This window comes from Polyergus mexicanus, unplaced genomic scaffold, assembly GCF_030449975.1.
Source record: "Polyergus mexicanus isolate NDT 795.1 unplaced genomic scaffold, iyPolMexi1.0 SCAF_106, whole genome shotgun sequence".
NCBI classification, from domain to species: Eukaryota; Metazoa; Arthropoda; class Insecta; order Hymenoptera; family Formicidae; genus Polyergus; species Polyergus mexicanus.
Window position 1 is genome coordinate 21,585 of NW_027223426.1, and position 20,897 is coordinate 42,481.

Genomic DNA, 20,897 nt, shown 5'->3' on the forward strand with positions numbered 1-20,897 from the left:
AGCTGATCTTGCGACGGCAGCCGCGATATCAGACATGCGAAGCAACTCTATACCGCGATAAGCCGAGTTAAAGTGCGAGAAAGAAAAGAAGATTTAAAGTTAATGTATTCGAATAAACGACCTTTTATTCTAATACGATTCCATAATTAATGAAAGCGACGAGAAGACCCTGTACGATCCTGAGCTGCTAAGTTCCAATTGGCCAACGATCTCAACAAAATCTCTGTACCTCCACGGAGGCACAACAATGCATATTTACCTTTTATTTTTAATTTGTTGTAAAAATATTACTATGTAAGAAAGTGTTCGGTAATTTGCGCCCCACTCATCACCTGCATGTGAAGCGGGTTAAACTGAATAGGAAGGTTTTTTACCATTTCATGCGATTTTTGCAATAATTAATAAGAAATTAATTAATAAAAATCAATCAATCCGCGCGAGTACAATTGCGCGACGAAACAACCCAATCTTACGCGGCGAAAAGAAACAGTTTAATGTTACATGAGTGCTCGGCGTGCGACGGGGGAGAGGGAGAAGAACGATTTACAAAAGACAATAGCCATGTATGTACATACACGTGCCGGTATGAATGGTGTCCGTTAGATGTGTGTGTACGCGTAAACAACCGAAAATCATACATACGTATATGGATGTGTGAAGTGGCACCCCTATGTTACGATACCATAGTTCTGTTAAGAGTTCTGAGTTATTTAGAACAAAAGAAAGAGTTCTTGATAATTTTTATAAAGAGTTCTGTCCATTATCACAATGAAAGCAGATTTCGAAAAATGGGGGTGCCAACTTCACGATTTTTGACACATCAAAATTAAATAGTCCTGAGCATAGTTCTGATGCTCTTTTGAATAGTTACATAGTTCCTCATACTTTTTTGCAAGAATTCTGCAGTTTTTAGTTTAAAAAATTAACTTCAAATATCAGAGATATTTTCGAAATGACGAGTTCTGATCGAAAATGTCAGAGTTCTGAATTACATTCGATAAGATAAATATAATCGCGAAAACCGTATGGTCCTAGCTATTATAGTTACCGAAATATTGAATTTTTAAAATTAATATACTTTTATAAAAAATTTTGGAAATCACGAGTTCTGATTAAAAATGTCGGAGTTCTGAATTATATTCGATAAAACAAGTATAATCGCGAAAACCGCATGGTTCTAGCTATTATAGTTACCGAAATATCGAATTTTTAAAATTAATATACTTTTATAAAAAAATTTGAAAAACACGAGTTTTGATCGAAAATGTTAGAGTTTTGAATTACATTCGATAAGACAAATATAATCGCGAAAACCGCATGGTCCTAGCTATTATAATTACCGAAAGATCGAATTTTTAAAATTAATATACTTTTATGAAAAATTTAATAAATACAAGTTCTAGTAAAAAATCTTAAGTTCCGAACCATACTCGATAAGACGAAAAAGAAAAGTAAAGATTTCATAACTCTAGTTTTAATTGCATAACTCTATTATATCATAGTTTCTGAGATATCGCGTTTTAACTATATTTTATATACAATATATATTGGAAATCTGGCGGCGCGACTTTTGTCATTTGATCTTAGGAGAATACCGCGTTTCGCCGCTATCTCGCAAGAGTATCGAGCCGCGCGATAGCATTGTTGTCGGCTCGATCCAAGGAAAGTCGGGTGTTTCAGATCTTAATCGTTATTATTTACCACAAGCTTTAAAGATATCCCTACAAGTTAAATTTATTAATTATTTAAGTTGCTCTTAAATAATAAATTGTCAATTTTCTTTGTCTTTAATTTGACAAAAGATCATTTTAATAAAAAAGAGAAGTATGAGATCAAAATGAGATAACGAGATAATGATAAAGACAGCGCGGTGTCTTATAGCTGTCTCGCTACACGCGCTGCATTCAAGCGTAGAGCGAGTGAGATAGCTATTGGACACCACTAGCCGACATTACGTTTTGCATTGCTTTCTCTCTCGATCGTGCGACATGCGATGCAATGAATATCGGAATACCCCCCCCCCCCGCCTCCTTCCACTTTCTCCTTCACTCCTTGATTTCCTTTGCGCTTCAAATTACATGTGCGTACGCGATTTTCATTTGTATACGGTGATGCTTTCGACTGTACATACACACCCGCCACCAAACACCATTTTTGCTGGTGTATATAACCATACAATATGCGAAACACACAGGGAATTTATTTTACTAATATTATTTACCAACTTATACATTATAAGCTGCTTTCAAAAAAAGTATAATATTGATTCAATATTTTTTTTTTAAATACGATAAATTTTTCAGCTTATGTTTTTGCTTATCTTCGGTAATACAATTTATGACATTAAATTATTTGATACATGTTATGACTCTAAAATATGTTGTTGTTTATGAAACATTGTTGAAACTTAAATATTAGAACGTTTAAGTAGTTTTTGAATGTCAAAATCGATATTTTAAATGTATAAGTATAAATATTTTTTAACGTATATAAAGTTTTTTGACATGTATTTAAAGCATGATTTGAATATCATATTGTTTTTTTTTTAAATAATAATACAAAGTAAATATAAATAGAAAAATGTAGAGAGAGTAGAACTTCATTGACTTTTTTAATTTGCAACATGTTATGTCCATGTCTGGATCATTTTTATTGTCTGCACTTATTTTTTTTTTTTACTTTATTTATGTGTTTCATTTTTCTATATTATCGAAGATAAGCAAAAATGTTTGTACATGTTGCAAAAAAATTGACTCAATATCTTTACTTTAAAAGTAGAGTATAAAATATGAAGTACTGTTTTATATACTGTATAATCAGAAGACAAATGCATCATTTGAGATCATACATTTATAGTTTATTACTTAATCTATTTTTTTTTCAAAATGAATTCTTCATTTTTTGTAAATAAATCGCATATTGATTTTGATCGTCTTTTACAAGACAAGCAGAAATTACATGGAGTATTCCGCCTCGTTCCCACTCAGGAGACACTCTATTTTGATTATTATAATATTAGTGGCGCCATCTGTTAGTGACCTCGAATTATACATTTAATATATATGCGTAATGTCCTCAAATTAAACATTTAATATATGGATACTTTGAGTCCTGACCCCGAAGTATGCAAAAGTCTCCAAAATATTCATTCGCTCGACATTTTGTCCCCAAAGCAAACGCTTGACATATATATATATATATATATATAGGATTTCCGTTTCCGGTGGGTGAGAAAGAGTATTGTAGGAAGTGTGCAGAGCGAAAGGTGGAGAAAGTGAGGAGATAGGGAAGTGAGTGAGAGAGTGAGAGGTGTGCAAGTGAGGAGTGAGGTGAGGGGAAAGTGGAGAAGTAAGGGTGGAGGTACGGGAGAGGGTGATAGAAGCAAGGAGGCGGAAAAGATAGAGCAGAGCAGAGTAAGGTTAGGAAGAGAGAAAGAGGGTCACGTGGTAGAGAAGTGAAGAACCGGGAGCGTGAGATAGGTAGAGCGGCGACATACGGTGGGGCAGAGAGAAAGGAATATAAAAGTTAGGTAGAGAGGCGAGCACAGGGATAGAGACAGAAGCAGAAGAGGAAGGGGAATAAGCACTGACAATAGAGGAGATAGAGAGGCGACAGAAATAGAGGATTAGATCAGGGAAAATAGCAGGGAAGGAGAGATGGAGGATAAGACAAAAAAGGAATTATTGAAGACGGGGGAGATGAGAAGGGGGAGCACGGGGAGTTTAGATGAGATGTGGAAAAGAAAAAGGGAAGTGATAGAGAGAGAGGCAGGGGAAAAAGGGGGTGAAGATGTGGGGGAGGGTAGGAAAGGGAAAAGGGTTCAAAGGTCATCGGTGAGGGGTTTGGAAGGGGGGGGAGTAGGAGAGATGGAATGGTGGAGGGAAATGAAAGAGGAATGGAAAAAGGAGTTAAAGGAAGGGTTAAAGGGGGTGAAGGAGGAAATGAGGAAAGAAATGCAGAAAGATAGGGAGATGATAGGGGAGATGTTAAGGGGGTACATGAAAGACCTAAGAGAGGAAATAGATGGGATAGTGAGGAGATAGATGGAGGAAATGGATGAGAGAGGCAGGGTGGAGAGAGAAGAGATGAAGGGAAGAGTGGAGGCGCTAGAGAATGAATGGCGAGAGATGAAACTTAGAGAAGGGGGGGGAGGGAAAAAGGGGGAGGGAAGAGGAGGAGAATTAGAGGGGAAAATTAAAGAAATTGAAATAAGGATGGAGATGAAGGAAAGAGAGGAGAGAAGGAGGAATATTGTAGTAAGAGGAGTGAAGGGAGGGGAAAGAGAGGTGAGGGCGAGGGTAGAGGATGTATTAAAAGAGATAAAAATAGAGGCTAGGGTAGAGGGGGTGAGATGCTTAGGAAGTAAGGAGGGGGGAAAAGGGACGGCGATAGTGAAAATAGACGAAGTAGAGAAGAAGAAAGAGATAATGAGAAGGAGAGGAGAAATAAAGGGCAGAGATATAAGGTTGGATGATGACTTAACATGGAAGGAAAGAAGGATGAGATGGGTAATAGAGAGTGTGGCAAGGAGAGAGAGAGAAAAAGGTAAGAGAGTATGGGTAGGATATGGAAAAGTGCAAATAAATGGTATTTGGCGGAAATGGAATGAAGGAAAGGAAGAGTTAAGGGATGGGGGGGGAAGAGGGTGGAAAGATCAGGGGGAAGAATAAGAGTAGGAAAGGACAGGGAGGGAGGAGAGATAGTGGGAGAGGAAGAGGAAGGTGAGAGGGGAAAGAGGAGCATGGGGAGAGGAGAGGAGAGGGAGGGGGAGGAAAAGAGAGGGGAAAAGGGAAGGTATAGGGTGGGTTTTTGGAATGTGGCGGGGCTGAAGAATAAGGATAGAGAGTTTTGGGAGGGTCTGAAAGGGTGGGATATTATGATATTGTGCGAAACGTGGGTGGATAGTAAAAGCTGGAAGAGGGTAAGGGGTAAGATGCCGAGGGGATATGTATGGGAAATGCAGTGGGCCGGAAGAATGAATAAGAAAGGAAGGGCGATGGGTGGGATGATTTTGGGAGTAAGGGTGGGATTGACGGTGGAGAAGGAAAGGGAGAGGAGAAATAAGGAAGGGTTAATGACATGTAAGGTATGGTTAGGGGAATGGTGGAGGATAGTGGGGGTATATGTGAATAGAGATATAGAGAGGAAATTAGAGGAGTTAAAAGAGTGGATGGAAGAAAGAGAGGAAGGTGTGCGAGTGTTGATAGGAGGAGACTTTAATGCAAGAACGGGGGAGGAAGGGGGAGGAGTGGAAGAGGGGAGTGAGGAAGAGGGGGAAGGAAGATGCAGGAACTCAAAAGACAAAAAAGTGAATGGAGAAGGGAGGAGATTGTGTAGGTTCCTGGAAGATCAAGGGTGGTCAATTTTTAATGGGAATGTAAAGGGGGATGTAAAGGGGGAATGGACGTATACAGGAGGAAGGGGGGAATCGGTAATTGACTATGTGGTAGGGGATGAGAGAACGAGGGAAGGAGTAGAGAAAATGATGGTGGAAGCGAGAGTGGACTCGGATCATCATCCGCTCACAGTATGGATAAGGGGGGTGAATTGGGAGAAAAGCGGGAGGGGAGCAAGAAGCGGGGGCAGAATGAGGAGAGGAGTTTGGACGATGGAGGGTAGAAAGGTGTTTGGGGAAGAGGTTGGGAAAAGGAAGGGAAGGAAGGAAGGAATAGAGGAGGAGTGGGGGGAATTGAAGGGTAGGGTGTTGAGAGCGTTAGAAAAGACGGAAGAGGAAAAGCAACGGAGGAAGGAAAAAGGATGGTGGGATGAGGAATGTAAAGAGGGGAAAGAAGTGGTTAGGAGGGAGCTAAGGAGATGGAGGAGGGGGGAGGGGACAGGGGATAAATATAGAGAGGAAAAGAGGAGGTACAAGGTCATATGTGAGGAAAAGAAGAGGAAGGAAGCTGAGAGGTGGGAGAGAGAGGTGAGGGAAGTGAAAACGGAAGGGCAGATTTGGAAGATAATAAATAGAGAAAGAAGGATCAAGAAGAGAGTGAATGAGGGGATAGAAATGGAGGAATGGGATGGTTTTTTTAGAGGGCTCTTGGGGGGAGTGGAGTGGAGGGTAATAAGGGGGATAGGAAGGAAGATGGGGGAGAATGAAGAGGAGGAAATCGGAAGGGAGGAGGTTAGAAAAGTGATAAGGAAGTTGAAGGATGGCAAGGCGGCGGGGGGGGATGGAATACCGAATGAGGTGTGGAAGTATGGAGGAGAAGAGGTGGAGGAGGGGATTTGGGGTGTGTGTAGAAGGACTTGGAAAGGGGAAGAGTGGCCAAGAGAATGGAGGGAGGGGATAATAGTGCCGATACTGAAAAAAGGGGAGGGGGATAGGGTAGAGGATTATAGAGGGGTAACGTTAACCCAGACGGGGTATAAGGTGTATGTAGCGGTATTGGCGGAAAGGTTGAGGAATGAGGTGGAACGGAAGCGGTTGATACCGGCAAGTCAGACGGGGTTCAGAAAGGGAGTAGGGACGATAGACAACATATATGTGCTCAATTATTTAATTAATAGGCAGGTGGGAGAGAAAGGAGGTAGAATGATAGCTATGTTTTTGGATTTAAAGGCGGCGTTTGATTCCGTGGATAGAGGGGTGTTAATAGAGGCGATGAGGGCAAGAGGAGTAAGGGAGGGTCTAATTGAGAGGTGTGGGGAGGTTTTGAGGGAGACGGTAAGTAGGGTGAGGGTGGGGGAAAGAGAGGGGGAGAGGTTCTGGACAGTGAGGGGGGTGAGACAGGGTTGCCCGTTGAGTCCATGTTTGTTTACACTGTTGTTGGCGGACGTGGATGATGAACTGAAGAGGGGAGGGTGGGGTGGGGTCAGGCTGGGGGGAGGGAAGGTGTATACTTTGGCGTATGCGGATGACATAGTGTTGTTGGCGGAGGATGAAGGAGGAATGAAGGGGATGATAGGAAAGTTGGAGAGTTATATGGACAGGAAGGGTTTGGAGGTGAATGTGGCAAAGACTAAAGTAATGAGATGTAGAAAGGGAGGAGGGAGATGGAAGAAAGTAAAATGGTTTTGGAAGGGAAAATTGCTGGAGGAGGTGAGGGAGTTTAAGTATTTGGGGTACACGGTGAGGTCGGATGGAAAACAGGATGCGCATGTGAGGGAAAGGGTTAGGAAGGGAGCAGCATTATTGGGACAGGTGTGGGGGATAGGAAAAAGGAGGTTTGGGGGAGATTGGGGAAAAAGGATTTGGTTGTTTGATAAGCTAGTATGGTCGGTGGTTAGTTATGGGGTGGAGGTGTGGGGGTGGAAGGAAAGGGAGAGGGTGGAAAAATTGCAGGACAGGTATTTGAAGTGGGTGTTAGGAGTAGAAAGGTATACGCCGGGATATATGGTAAGGGAGGAATTGCAGAGGGATTTGTTGAGGGGGAGGGCGGGTATGAGAGCTTGGAATTTTGAGAAGAAATTGGAGGAGGGTAAGGGGGGAGAGCTGGCTAGGAAGTGTTGGGAGGAGATGAAGGGAAGGATTAGGAGGGGAAAGGAAGGGATAGGATGGGAGGGGGAGAGGAGGAGATTTATAGAGGAAAGGGGGTGGAAAATGGAGGAGATGGTGAAATTAAGGGGGGAAGAGATGATTGAGAGAGAAAGAAAGTTGCAGAAAGAAGAAAGATGGAAAAGGATATGGGGGTCGGAATATAATAGGTGGTATAAATGGGTGAAGGGGGAAGGAGTGCCGGGGTATTTAAAAAAAGGATGGGGGGAAAGTAGATGGCAAAGGGTAGCAAGATTTAGATTAGGGAATGGGATGAGAGAAGGGTGATACTGGGAAGGGGAGGAGGGAAGGAAATGCAGGGAGTGTGAGAGGGTGTTGGAGTCGTGGGAGCACGTTTGGGAGGATTGCACGGATTGGGAGAAGGAGGGTGGGTGGCAGGAAAATGTAGGGATGGTGTTAGGGGAGGAGGGGGAGGGGGAGAGATGGATGAGGGAATTGGAAGAAAGAAGGGGGGAAAGGGTGAATGAGTGGAAGAGTACGGGAGTGGATGAGGGAGAATGTGAATAAACGGAAACGGAGATCCATAGGCTAAGTTAGTGGGTAAGACAGCGTAGATGCGTAGTGTGTGTGTGTATTAGGTAGGGTAATGCAGTATAGGTTAAGATTGCGAGATAGATTAAGAGTTTAGTTGTAAGAAAAAGATGTATTGCGTTGTTTTTATTTGTATGTTGTGTAGGATGGTTGTTTTGTAACCCCAAGGGGATCAATAAAGAATTATTATTATATATATATATATATCTCATGGGACTAATTATAATTCAATTTAAATATATAAACTTTTACAAATGACAATATCTCATAAACTGTTATTATAATTCATATTTTATTGCATATTATTAAATTTATCATTAAATTTTTTATAAAATTATATTAAAATAGATATATTATTCTTTATTTAAAAAAAAAAGGTAATTAACATTGAAAATGAGATAGACTAAAATAAAAAATTTTCAATTCATTAAATAGGTTGTTTAAAATAAAATAATTTCTGCCAAAAAAAATTTTTTTTTAACTTAATTGGAAGAATAATTACGTATTAATATTGAAACCAAGCTCACGATATATATTTATATAAAAAGAGAGAGAGAGAGAGAGATAGAGAGAAGATAGGAGGGAGAAAATGAAGGAATGTGTGTGTGTGTGTGTGTGCGCGCGCGCGCGTGCGTGCGCGTGTGTGTGTAAGATTGATAGTTAATAATAATAAATACATAAATAGTTTATACCTGTATTTTGCATCACGCCGATTATTTTAATTTTGTCGCCTTTTGTGAAATTATATTCATTTTCGTCAAAATCCATTATATGTACTTCTAATTTAAAGTGTCCATCGGTTAAAGTACCACAACCAATTTTTTTATTTAAATTATTAATATAGATTGGTCCAAAATTCGATTTGATACAGCCTTCTAATATTATAAAATATATGTATATATATACAAAGTGTATTTTACAATTATTACACAATATTATTTATATTGCTTTCTATAGGAAAAATAAAGTCAAAAATATTAATATGATTTTGATTTAACATTACAATAGTTTTTAAATTATAAAGTTTTACAATTAATTAATGAAATCTTGAGCAACTCACACGCTCATTGTTATAATTATATTTATATGTATAATTATTTATATTCAAAAATATATTATTTGTTATTAATTTTCATAATTAATTTACATAAATATGAGTACAAAATAAAATGATATATGCGGTAAAAATCGATATCGAAAAGTAAAATTCAAAAACAAATAACAGATATCAGATCATGTAAGTTAATAAATAAACACATGAATTCTGTAGGATATCTATCAACTATTATAGCTTGAATTCGAAAACTTATAACCCTAAAATTTTTACATTAAAATTTTCTATTTTTTAAATATGTTATTAAAATAAAATTGTACAATTAAGATATCCCCTGTATATATATATAAATAGTGAAAGAAACAAAATTTTAATTTTAATTAATTTAAATTACATTATTTATTATAAATATTATAAAGTCTTCCAATATGACAGCCCACTTATAATAATAGATTCTTGAGATCCTTTAGAGGAAATTTTTCCTGAATGAAAATATCGAGAAGTAGGATAGTAAGGTTGCTTTTGGCTCAGTTTGTCGTGAGTGTGAGAGAGAGGGTACCGTTGGAGAGGAAGAGAGAGAGATAGTTTCGGAGCAGTTTGTAGGCGCTCGCGGGGGGGAGTTCGGGTTGGGCGGGTGAATGGGGGGGGTAAGTAGGGTGAGAGGGGAAGCGCGGCCGGGGGGAAGCGGTGGGTACGAGTCGCCAAGAGCGCTCGAGAGATGGCGCTCGGGGGGTGGCGGTTCCTCCCGATTCGACCTTGACGCGATTCGTTCTTTAAGGGCGCGCGCCGCTTCTAGCCCGCGATCCGCTATCGCGATTCTTTAGGGATGCGCGCCGCTTCTAGCGCGCGATTCGCTATCTCGATTCTTTAGGGACGCGCGCGACGCTTCTAGCGCGCGATCCGCGATCGGACGGCGGGCGCCCGGCGTCGAGGGGGGGGGGGCGGGGGATCGTCGGTGGGCGGTCGAGCGGACGGAGGGGCGTCCCTCGTCGCTCTCCTCTTCTCGAGGCGCGCGTTAGCGGCGATACGAGCGCGCTTGTCGCTTTAGCGAGACGGCGAATCTTCGAAAGGTCGTGGAATAAAGAGACATCGTCGTTCTAGCGACAGTGTTTTTACCGTTTTCTTTTACAATATTTTTAATATATTAATAATACGATAATACGAGTACGCGGATAAGCGTATCACGATTCCCCGAAGAGCAGAGCCTGCAGCTCGCAATCAATCAGATAGTTGCGGTCGAAGTTATCGCTCTCGCGTATCATCGCGGGAATAAGCGCCTTATCGCGAGCGCCTGCCGCGATGTCGAGAAAACGAGTCAGCTTGTTGTCCACGCGCGCGATTAAACCGCTTAAAGATGCAACGATGCGGTTGACGCAAAGTTCCAAATTTAAAATAGTTACGACGGTGTTCTTCGATACGGCCAGACGAATTTTAGGCGTTTCGAGACGAAGTATTCGGAGATTGTTGAGTTTGCCGAATCGTAGCGTCAACTGTCCGATGTGTATCGGCATCGGGCGCGCCTCGTCGCGCTCGTCGGAGCGAAAGTGCGACAGAAGCGTGGATCGTAGATCGAGCAGTTCCTTCCACGTATCCGGCGTTAGCGAGATCTCTTTGCCGTGACAATCTCCGAGGACGATTTCTACGAAAGAGGGTCGGCTGACGTTAACGCTGATTTCCAGATGTTTATATGCGGTTTTGGTCAATGGATAGCGTCTTCCTAAGATTCTGAGCGGTCGCGCGACCGAGACGTCCGCGTCGCGTCTTGGCGTCCGATCTCGTCTAAAAATAGATGCGAGCGATGAGAGAAACGGTGCTAGCGAATTATATTAGTTCGAATAAATGTTCGATAGTCTTTCCCATTGTCCATTTTAGCTTTTTTAGCGTATTCCGCGCTATCTTCGCGGTCTCGTTCGGTTAGTCTCGATCGATCGTCGAATGAGTGTTGCTGCTGCGGTTGCCCCCCCATTGTCGCGTACATCGTCGCTCGTTTTTTCTCGTTTGTTTTTTTTCGCGCGTTAGCTTCGGTGTTCTCCGTCAATAATGAAGGGCTTAACGGATGGACGGTCTTTATATACTCGCGTAGAGATCGCTACTTCCCCTTTCGCGCGCTTTCTCTTATATATTATATTTAAAAAAAATAAAGGTAGGGTCGCTCTAGTCGTTCTCATCGTCGATCTTCTCTCTCTCGGTCGCGTCGGCGAGGCGATAGACGCGACTAAGGAGATCGCGCAATTGCCTTAGCAGTCCATCCGTAGGACACTCGATGTCGAGCACGCGTAAATCGAAAGGACCCGCCGAGGTTACGATATTCGTGAATTCGTTAAAGGCGTAGAACTGACGTTTGGCGAAGAAATATAGATTACCATCGATGTATCGAAAGGCCGACGTTATCGCGGACGGAATTCCGGGAAATATATCTTTTAATGGAGCGTGTCTAACGACTATCATGTGACACTCGTCGATTTCCGCGACTTTATCATTGTCGTATATAGCGTAGGTTCGTCCCGTGTGCGTATTTATCGCTGCGTTGATCCTAACGTTTCGGGGAAGTCCGATATCGTGGAGATATCTCGGCCAACCCGATTTCAGCTTAAGACTGGGATATTCGGCGAGGTAGATCGAATCGTTCGCGAATAGCGCGAGATCGCCCGAGAGTCTTCGATACGCGGCGGATAGGCGCGTGAAATTCGCCAGTAGAAACGTCGCGTAATCCGTGAGCGTCATGGGTCTACCGTAGCGTTTCTCGGTCATGTCGACCGACCATACGTTGCGGCGATTAGCTATATATAATCGATGATTCATTATTAGCGCGGCGTCCACGCGTCGCAATGCGCAGAGATCCGCGCGCGCTGGGTCGGTCGGCGCGACGCTCGTCGTCGCGGGCGCCGCGGTGGTCGCGGGAGTCGCCGTCGGATAGTTTCCGTCGTCGTGAGATCCGTACAGATTCTGTATAACGAGAATGTCTTCTGTGCTCAGCTTAACTGGAAATTGATTCTCGATGTCGGGTATATACGGGAACATTATAGAGTCATTGCGTATGCTGTGCTGTAGACCCAATGCGTGGCCGATCTCGTGCGTTAGCGTTTGTAGCAGGTGATGCGTGTCGGGAGGATTCTTGTTTAGATACACGTGCCACGGTTCGGAATCGTCGACGTGTATCTCCGATATGAAGTCGGTCGTTCCAGAGGGAAAGAACGCGTGAGCTAGGGCTCCTCCCGGACCGTCGAAGGCCGCCGGGCAAATACCGACGTTCCGACGATTCGTATAAGTGTGCGTGCCCGTTCGATACGATATCAATATATCGGGGCGTAACCGGTCGCGCGCGAAGGTTAGCGACGAGTTCGCCGCCCATAACGCGAACGCCGTTTCGGCCGTTCGCGAGATTTCCTCGCTAGCCACCTGAAAATTCCACGCGAGACGCGTCTTCGGCCATTTTCGCGCGATCGGGCTATACGCGCGATCGGGAATGTCCGCGAGACCGCATCACGGTTTGCGCATAAGGTGAAGCGTAACGGCGTCTAACACGCCGTTTCCCGACAATTGATAGTATTCTTGAAACAGCAATAGCGCGCGACGCAGAGACGTCACGTTATCGGACGACAGCGATCCTCCATCGTCTTTTAGAAAACCCTACGCGCGCAGGAAACGGAGCGCCTCGATCCTCTCCGAGTCGAAGGGCGCGGCGACCGTCGCGGCGACGAGCATCGTTGCTAGAACGAGAAGAGCCGTCCTCGCGTTAGTCATCGCGCGAAGCGGGGAAGACGCGGTAAACTATCGAGAGACGCCGGGCGCGATTGATTCGCGCGTTCCGCGAGACGCCTATTTTTATCGTCGACGAATAACGCGGGTGGGGGGAAAGGGAAGCGCGTCGACGATTCGTTCGAGGGAGAGTCGCGATTCGCATCGATTACGGAAACGCGCCTCTTTCGACGTCGAGCGTTCGGAATGCGCGTTATCTAGTGGACGCTCGAGTTCCTCTTTTGTTATTTCTATTTTTATTATTCGTTTGTCCTCTAAGAAGGACACTCGATGAGCGATTAAAGATATCCCTTTCAACGATGCGCGTTATCTAACGGATGTTTTTTCTATTTTTATTATTCGTTTGTCCTCTAAGAAGGACACTCGATGAGCGATTAAAGATATCCCTTCCAACGATGCGCGTTATCTAACGGATGTTTTTTGTTATTTCTATTTTTATTATTCGTTTGTCTTCTAAGAAGGACACTCGATGAGCGATTAGAGATACCCCCTTCCGGCGACGATAAATTAGAGATACCCTCTTCCCGCGACGATGATCTCATCGTTCGCCGAGTATTCGGGATGCGCGTTATCTAACGGATGTTTTTTGTTATTTCTATTTTCATTATCCGTTTGTTCCCTAAGAAGGACACTCGATGAGCGAGTAGAGATACCCCCTTCCGGCGGCGGAGCGGTTGCGGAAGGAAGACGCGGCGCGATCGATAAATCGTACCGCGACATCCGCGCGTCGATTTTTATAAAACGCGAGATCGTTTCAAGAAGCGTCAAAATATTCTCGCTCGCGAGATAACGAGGCGCGAAACGGTGGAGCGCGAAGTGGCGAGAGTTAAAATCGGTCGCGAACTGTTCGATATGGAACGAATCGAACAGATAATTAACGCGGCCGATTATATTAATGTAAACGGAGATTTAATCGCGATAAAGTCCTACGTTCTGGGAAACCTCGCCACGGATCTGCGCGCGGAGGCGCAAGGTGTTCTCGAGAATAGTCCGGATTCGTTTAGACTCGCCTTTCAGTTGAACGGAGACGTAGATATCGCGCGTTTAATGTAAGTATTCGATCGGAATTATAATAAATTATAATGTTTTAATAACTGTTCAAGAAAGTAAGAGTTTTATAAATTATATTATTAATTTTGTTTCTCGAACGATCTAAAGCGAGACGTTACGTGCGAAGCCTTGTTTTCATTCCGTTTTTGTAGTTTCTTCGTATCGTTCGATTCTGACAAACACCTCGTTGTCGATAGCCGATTGGCTCTCGGAGTCGAACGATCGAAATTCCTCCTTTTTTGTGGTACACGTATCGACCGGGATTCTTGTGCGTGGATCGGAAAGAGAAGGGCTTTTCGTTAAGATACTTCGTCGCAAGCCTTCACCGGGAGCACACCGAAAGTCTAACGCTCATATAGTTATAGTTAAAACGATAATTCGCGTGTCCGATTATATCTTGCTGTCGCGTGCGATTACCTAAGACGGTCCGGGAGTTGGTGTCGAAAGGAATAAACACTTTTCAACAAACTAAACCCGCTCAAATCATTTACGTCCTATCTCTCCGATCGGCGAAACAAATAAATTCTGTTAATGTGGACGTGTAATTCGAAGGCGCGGCTACATTAAATGGTCCTTCGAGCCGGATTTTGGAAAAACAGATAGTGATTCGGTAATCAGTTCGCGGAGTGCGAGTGAGAACGCTGACACGCTAAGGTAACAGCACTTATAAAAACTATCGCGAGACAGAGACGGTGTGCGATATCAAAACATCTATCCGCATTCCGCTGCCGTAAATAATAACGCGAGTGCGTTGAAAGGACTTCCGGGAAAATAAAGTGCGCGTAGTCAACTTTGCGTCATTTTGCATTATTAAAGTTGTGCTCTTAAGCACAACGTATCATTATTATTTGCGCCCTGCGTAATCCGCAGCGCTGCGCAAATCTCGCGCTTCTTAGCGCTTTGCACAGCTTAAGTGCAATCTTTGTGTTCTTTAGCACTCCGCACCTCAGAGTGCGTCCTGCGTAATCCGCAGTTACACATAGTTGTCGCACGCTTTAGCGCGCTGCACTGTTAAGTGAAAATTATAGTGCGGCTTCGCACATCCGCGTGCGACGGACTGTCGTCACGCTTCAGCATCTCTACAACCAAAAGGTGGTAAATTGTTGCTGAAAGGCTTCATCTTATCGGCCTACCGTCATGACGGACTCGCTGCAGGGCCTCCTCATCGAGCAATCTATTACAATAAGCGAGTGTTCCCCAACTTTAAGAAAATGGGCAAGGCCAACGTCACGCAATACAAGGCGAAGAGTCGACTGGACGCCTTGGAGACATTATGGGAAAGGTGTCAACGTCTCAACGTCCAGCTTCAGCAAATAGCAACGGCCGACGAACAGCGTACAGTCAAATACTTCACCGAGGAGGAATTCTTTACGGCCGAGGACGTCTACCACGAAGCGGCGGACTACCTTGCAGACGTGATAGATAAATTCTCCCGGTGCGACCCGAATGCGGCATCATCGGTAAGCGACATTTCGTCTCGCAAATTGTCTGGTGCGGTTTCATTGCAATTGCCACGAATCCCGTTGCCGAAATTTTCCGGTAATTTCGCGGAATGGGAAAACTTCCGCGGAATATTCGAATCGCTCGTCGCCTCGAAAGAATCGCTGTCGAATACGCAGAAATTGCATTATTTAAAAGCCAGTGTCACGGGCGAAGCCGCTATATTAATTAATCATGTTAAGATTGCAGACACAAATTACGATGGTGCGTGGAAATTACTTATCGAAGAGTACGATAATCAAAACGCGATTATTCATGCGCATATTCATGCTTTCGCTGATTTGCCTATTATGAAAACGGAATCCGCTGTCGAACTCAAAGGTTTACGCGATACCGTTGCCGCGTCATTAGCCGCGTTAACAAATTTAGGCAGACCTGTTGAAAAATGGGATGACTTATTAGTCTATATTGTTTCGCAAAAATTTAGTCCACGCACACGTAATGAGTGGAATCTGCAACGCGGTAAATCAACCGCATCTCCGACGTATGAAGAGATTCGAGATTTTATGACGCTGCGAATTCGAGAACTAACCGATCATTCTAAGTTAAATGCCGATACTTCGTCTCATAAAAATAAAGGCTCTAATCGGGCCTCGGTAAATAACATAGACACCGAAAAATGTTTGAATTGTTCCGGCAATCATAATTTGATGTTATGCGACGAGTTTAAGCGTAAATCCGTCGAACAGAGAACTCAGTTTCTCAAATCGCACAAATGTTGCTTTAATTGTTTAAAGGTCGGCCATTTCCCGACCTCTTGCAAGAGTAAAAAACGCTGTAATTTGTGCCGACGAGCACATCATACGCTCTTGCATCGTGACTCGAATATACCAGTACAGAAGATTAGTGAAAATTCTGTTTCGGAAAACAAAACGCTTAACGCTCAACCGAGCGGCTCAGCCGCCCCTGAGATAAAGAACGAGACCGCCGTCGCTTCCGTTCAAACGATTCATTCGCCGCTGAAAAATCTGCCGAACGTGTTACTAGCCACCGCATGGGTAATACTTCGTACCATCGAAGGACGTAAATTTAAAGTTCGTGCGTTGTTAGATCAAGGCTCGGCTGTTAGCTTTATCTCGGAATCGTTGTGTCAAACTATGCGCACGAAACGTTCCCGCGCGAGCCTCCACGTACAGTGTTTCGGCGAACGATACAGTGGCGTATCGAAATCTCAGGTGTCTCTTTCTCTCGAGTCTTGTAATGGGCGAGGTTCCTCAACTTTTTCTTTGACTGCTTTCGTATATCAAAAAATTATGTCATACGCTGGCTCAAAGACTAAAACCGTAGATTATTGGCCGCATTTACGGAAATTATCTCTCGCGGATCCGGATCCGTTTAGCAATCATCCGATCCATCTGCTCATCGGATCAGATTTATATGGATCGTTATTAAAGCAAAAGGTAAAACATGGTTCGACCGGAACTCCGACGGCCCAGCTTACTGCTCTAGGATGGATATTATTCGGTCCTACCGGCACTTCTAATTCAATCACCGGTTCCGCGACTTCATTAAATTGCGTAACAATTCCTTCGCTCGATTCTCTCCTTCAAAAATTTTGGGAGATCGAGGAAATTTCTTCCGAACTTCAGCTGTCGGAAGAAGATAAAAAATGCGAACAACATTTTATCGAAACACATCAGCGTGCCGAAGACGGCCGCTAATACGGTTACCATTTAAAACCAACCCTCCGCTCGATATAGAATCTTCGCGCGAAACTGCCGCGCTTCTTTATTCGAAATTAGAACAACGCCTACGAAAAAATCCGGATCTCGCGAAACCCTATCATTCTTTCTTAAATGAATATAAATCTATGGGTCATATGGAACCTGTCTCCGACGAAAATCCGACGCTTAATCAAGCGGTGTATATACCGCATCATCCGATACTACGCGAGTCTAGCATCACGACGAAACTTCGCGTAGTATTTAACGCGTCGTGCAAAACGAGCAATGGTTCTACATTAAATAATCATTTAATGACCGGGCCTAAATTACAACGCGATTTGTCCTCAATTATCCTTCGTTGGCGTCAGTTTCGTTATGTGTACACCGCCGATATCGAAAAGATGTTTCGACAGATCCGCGTTCATCGAGACGATGTCGATTTTTTACGGATTTTTTGGCGATCTAATATTAATTCTCCGATACAATCTTATCGATTGCTTACAGTTACATACGGTACGGCTCCAGTTCCGTATTTAGCCATGCGCGTTATCAATCAATTAGCTATCGACGAAGGTCATTCTTTTCCAAAAGCACAAACAATAGTACAAGATTTTATTTACGTCGACGACGTTCTATTTGGCGCCGATGAAGTTCCGTCGCTAAAGGAAAGTCGCGATCAGCTTACGAAATTGATGGCGCGAGGCGGTTTTCATTTACGCAAATGGGCTGCCAATTCTATAGAATTATTAACAGACATACCTCCGGGAGAGCATGAACTCGCTATCGCTCGTACATACGCTTAAGGTGCTCGGACTTGAGTGGATACCACGAGAAGATTCGTTTCGTTTTCAAATCGAGTCACCTTCGGTCAATATGAATACGAAACGTTTGATACTATCATTTATCGCGAAATTCTTCGATCCACTGGGATGGGTTTCTCCGGTAATAATCACCGCGAAAATTATGATGCAAGAACTGTGGCTAAGAAAACTCGATTGGGATTTTCCTATCGCGGCGGACTTGTTAGAGTCCTGGAAAAAATATTGTGCGGAATTCATAAATTTAAAAGAAATTCGCATTCCGCGATGGACTGGAATGCATCCGGAAAATTTGGCTATCGAGTTGCACGGGTTCGCCGACGCGTCTAATCGCGCGTACGCCGCTGTCGTTTATTTAAGAATTCTCCGATCGCTCAGCGAGATTTCAGTAGTCTTAATAACCGCAAAATCAAAGGTAGCGCCGATTAAAACGATTAGCGTGCCGCGTCTAGAATTAAATGCAATAGTCTTATTAACTCGATTGCTAAAATTCGCGCAAAAATCGTTAAATTTGCAGCATATTCCGATGTACGGATGGACAGATTCTTCGGTCGCGCTCGCATGGTTACGAGGCCATCCATCAAGATGGACTACTTATGTGGCGAATCGTGTATCGGAAGTACAAGCTCGGCTGCCGTCGATTAAATGGAATCACGTCCCATCTAAAGAAAATCCAGCGGATTGCGCGTCGCGAGGTTTGTCACCCGCTGAACTCAGCGATTTCGAACTTTGGTGGGCCGGCCCTGCCTGGTTGCGTTTCCCTTCTACCGCGTGGCCGATCCATGATAAATTAAAAGATCAACTTGAGGCCGATCGTCAGATAATTGAAACCGAAACGCGAAATACGATCGTTTGTCATGCTCAACATATTCTGGAGTGGCAATTACCGAACGAAGTCTCTACATGGAAGAAGTTAATTCGAGTCACGGCACGCGTGCAACGTTTTATTAATAATCTAAAATGTCGCGCGACTAATACGAACGTGAATACGACGTGCTTGTCCGCTGCCGAACTCAAAGAAGCTTCCTTGTTTTGGCTCCGTTACGTGCAACAACGTCATTTCCCATCCGAAATTCAAGCGTTAAACGATAATTGTTTACTGCCAAGATCCAGTTCTTTGTTATCGCTTTACCCCTTTCTCGGGAAAGATAAATTAATTCGCCTTGGCGGGCGGATTGACAATTCGTCACTCAGTTATGATGAACGGCACCCTATAATTTTACCGAAACATCGAATTTCGGATTTATTAATCGCTCAAGCTCATAAAGCCTCTCTTCATGGAGGCACTCAATTAATGTTAAGAATTTTACGCCAAAATTATTGGATAATTTCAGCGCGCACCAGTGTAAAATCTCTTATACGTAGTTGCGCTAATAATGAATCATCGATTATATATAGCTAATCGCCGCAACGTATGGTCGGTCGACATGACCGAGAAACGTTACGGTAGACCCATGACGCTCACGGATTACGCGACGTTTCTACCGGCAAATTTCACGCGTCTATCCGCCGCGTATCGAAGACCCTCGGGCGATCTCGCGCTATTCACGAACGATTCGATCTACCTCGCGGAATATCCCAGTCTTAAACTAATATCGGGCTGGCCGAGATATCTCCACGATATCGGACTTCCTCGAAACGTTAAAATCAACGCGGCGATAAATACGCACACGGGACGAACCTACGCTATATACGACGATGATAAAGTCGCGGAAATCGACGAGTGTCACATGATAGTCATTAGACAGGCTCCATTAAAAGATATATTTCCCGGAATTCCGTCCGCGATAACATCGGCCTTCTGATACATCGATGGTAATCTATATTTCTTCGCCAAACGTCAGTTCTACGCCTTCCACGAATTCACGAATACCGTAACCTCGGCGAGTCCTTTCGATCTACGCGCGCTCGGCATCGAGTGTCCTACGGACAGACTACTAAGGCAATTGCGCGATCTCCTTAGTCGCGTCTATCGTCTCAGCGACACGATCGAGAAAGAGAGGATCGACGATGAGAACGACTAGAGCGACCCTACCGTTATTTTTTAAAAATAGAATATATAAGAGAAAGCGCGCGAAAGGGGAAGAAGCGATCTCTACGCGAGTATATAAAGACCGTCCATCCGTTAAGCGCTTCATTATTGACGGAGAACACCGAAGCTAACGCGCGAGAAAGAACAAACAAGAAAGAACAAACGAGAAAGAACGAGCGACGATGAACGCGACAATGGGGGGACAACCGCAGCAGCAACACTCATTCGACGATCGATCGAGGCTAACCGAGCGAGACCGCGAAGATAGCGCGGAATACGCTAAAAAAGCTAAAATGGACAATGTGTAAGACTATCAAACGTTTATTCGAACTAATAATTCGCTAGCACCGTTTCTCTCATCGCTCGCATCTATTTTTAGACGAGATCGCGATCGGACGCCAAGACACGACGCGGACGTCTCGGTCGCGCGACCGCTCAGAATCTTAGAGAGACGCTATCCATTGACCAAAACCGCATATAAACATCTGGAAATTAGCGTTAACGTCAGCCGACCCTCTTTCGTAGAAATCGTCCTCGGAGATTGTCACGGCAAAGAGATCTCGCTAACGCCGGATACGTGGAAGGAACTGCTCGATCTACGACCCGCGCTTCTGTCGCACTTTCGCTCCGACGAGCGCGACGAGGCGCGCCCGACGCCAATACACATCGGACAGTTGACGCTACGATTCGGCAAACTCAACAATCTCCGAATACTTCGTCTCGAAACGCCTAAAATTCGCCTAGCCTATCGAAGAGCACCGTCGTAAATATATTAAATTTGGAACTTTGCGTCAACCGCATCGTTGCATCTTTAAGCGGTTTAACCGCGCGCGTGGACAACAAGCTAACTCGTTTCCTCGACATCGCGGCAAGCGCTCGCGATAAGGCGCTTATTCCCGCGATGATACGCGAGAGCGATAACTTCGACCGCAACGATATAATCGATTGCGAACTGCAGGCTCAGTACTCTGCGTTGATACCACTGCTT

The 20,897-nt window shown here is 44.0% G+C and overlaps 2 protein-coding genes across 2 annotated transcripts; both read left to right on the forward strand.

Annotated features, from left to right (window-relative positions):
* The first annotated feature begins 13,697 nt into the window (after positions 1-13,697).
* LOC138944173 (uncharacterized) lies at positions 13,698-17,056 on the forward strand. The gene is made up of 4 exons (XM_070315087.1): positions 13,698-13,894; positions 14,448-14,505; positions 14,924-15,624; positions 15,823-17,056. Exons 1-4 carry the CDS (start codon positions 13,698-13,700, stop codon positions 17,054-17,056), a joined length of 2,190 nt encoding a protein of 729 aa, XP_070171188.1.
* An 876-nt stretch (positions 17,057-17,932) lies between these two features.
* LOC138944174 (uncharacterized) lies at positions 17,933-19,279 on the forward strand. Its single transcript, XM_070315088.1, has one exon. The coding sequence runs from the start codon at positions 17,933-17,935 to the stop codon at positions 19,277-19,279; it is 1,347 nt and encodes a 448-aa protein (XP_070171189.1).
* Positions 19,280-20,897: the final 1,618 nt, after the last annotated feature.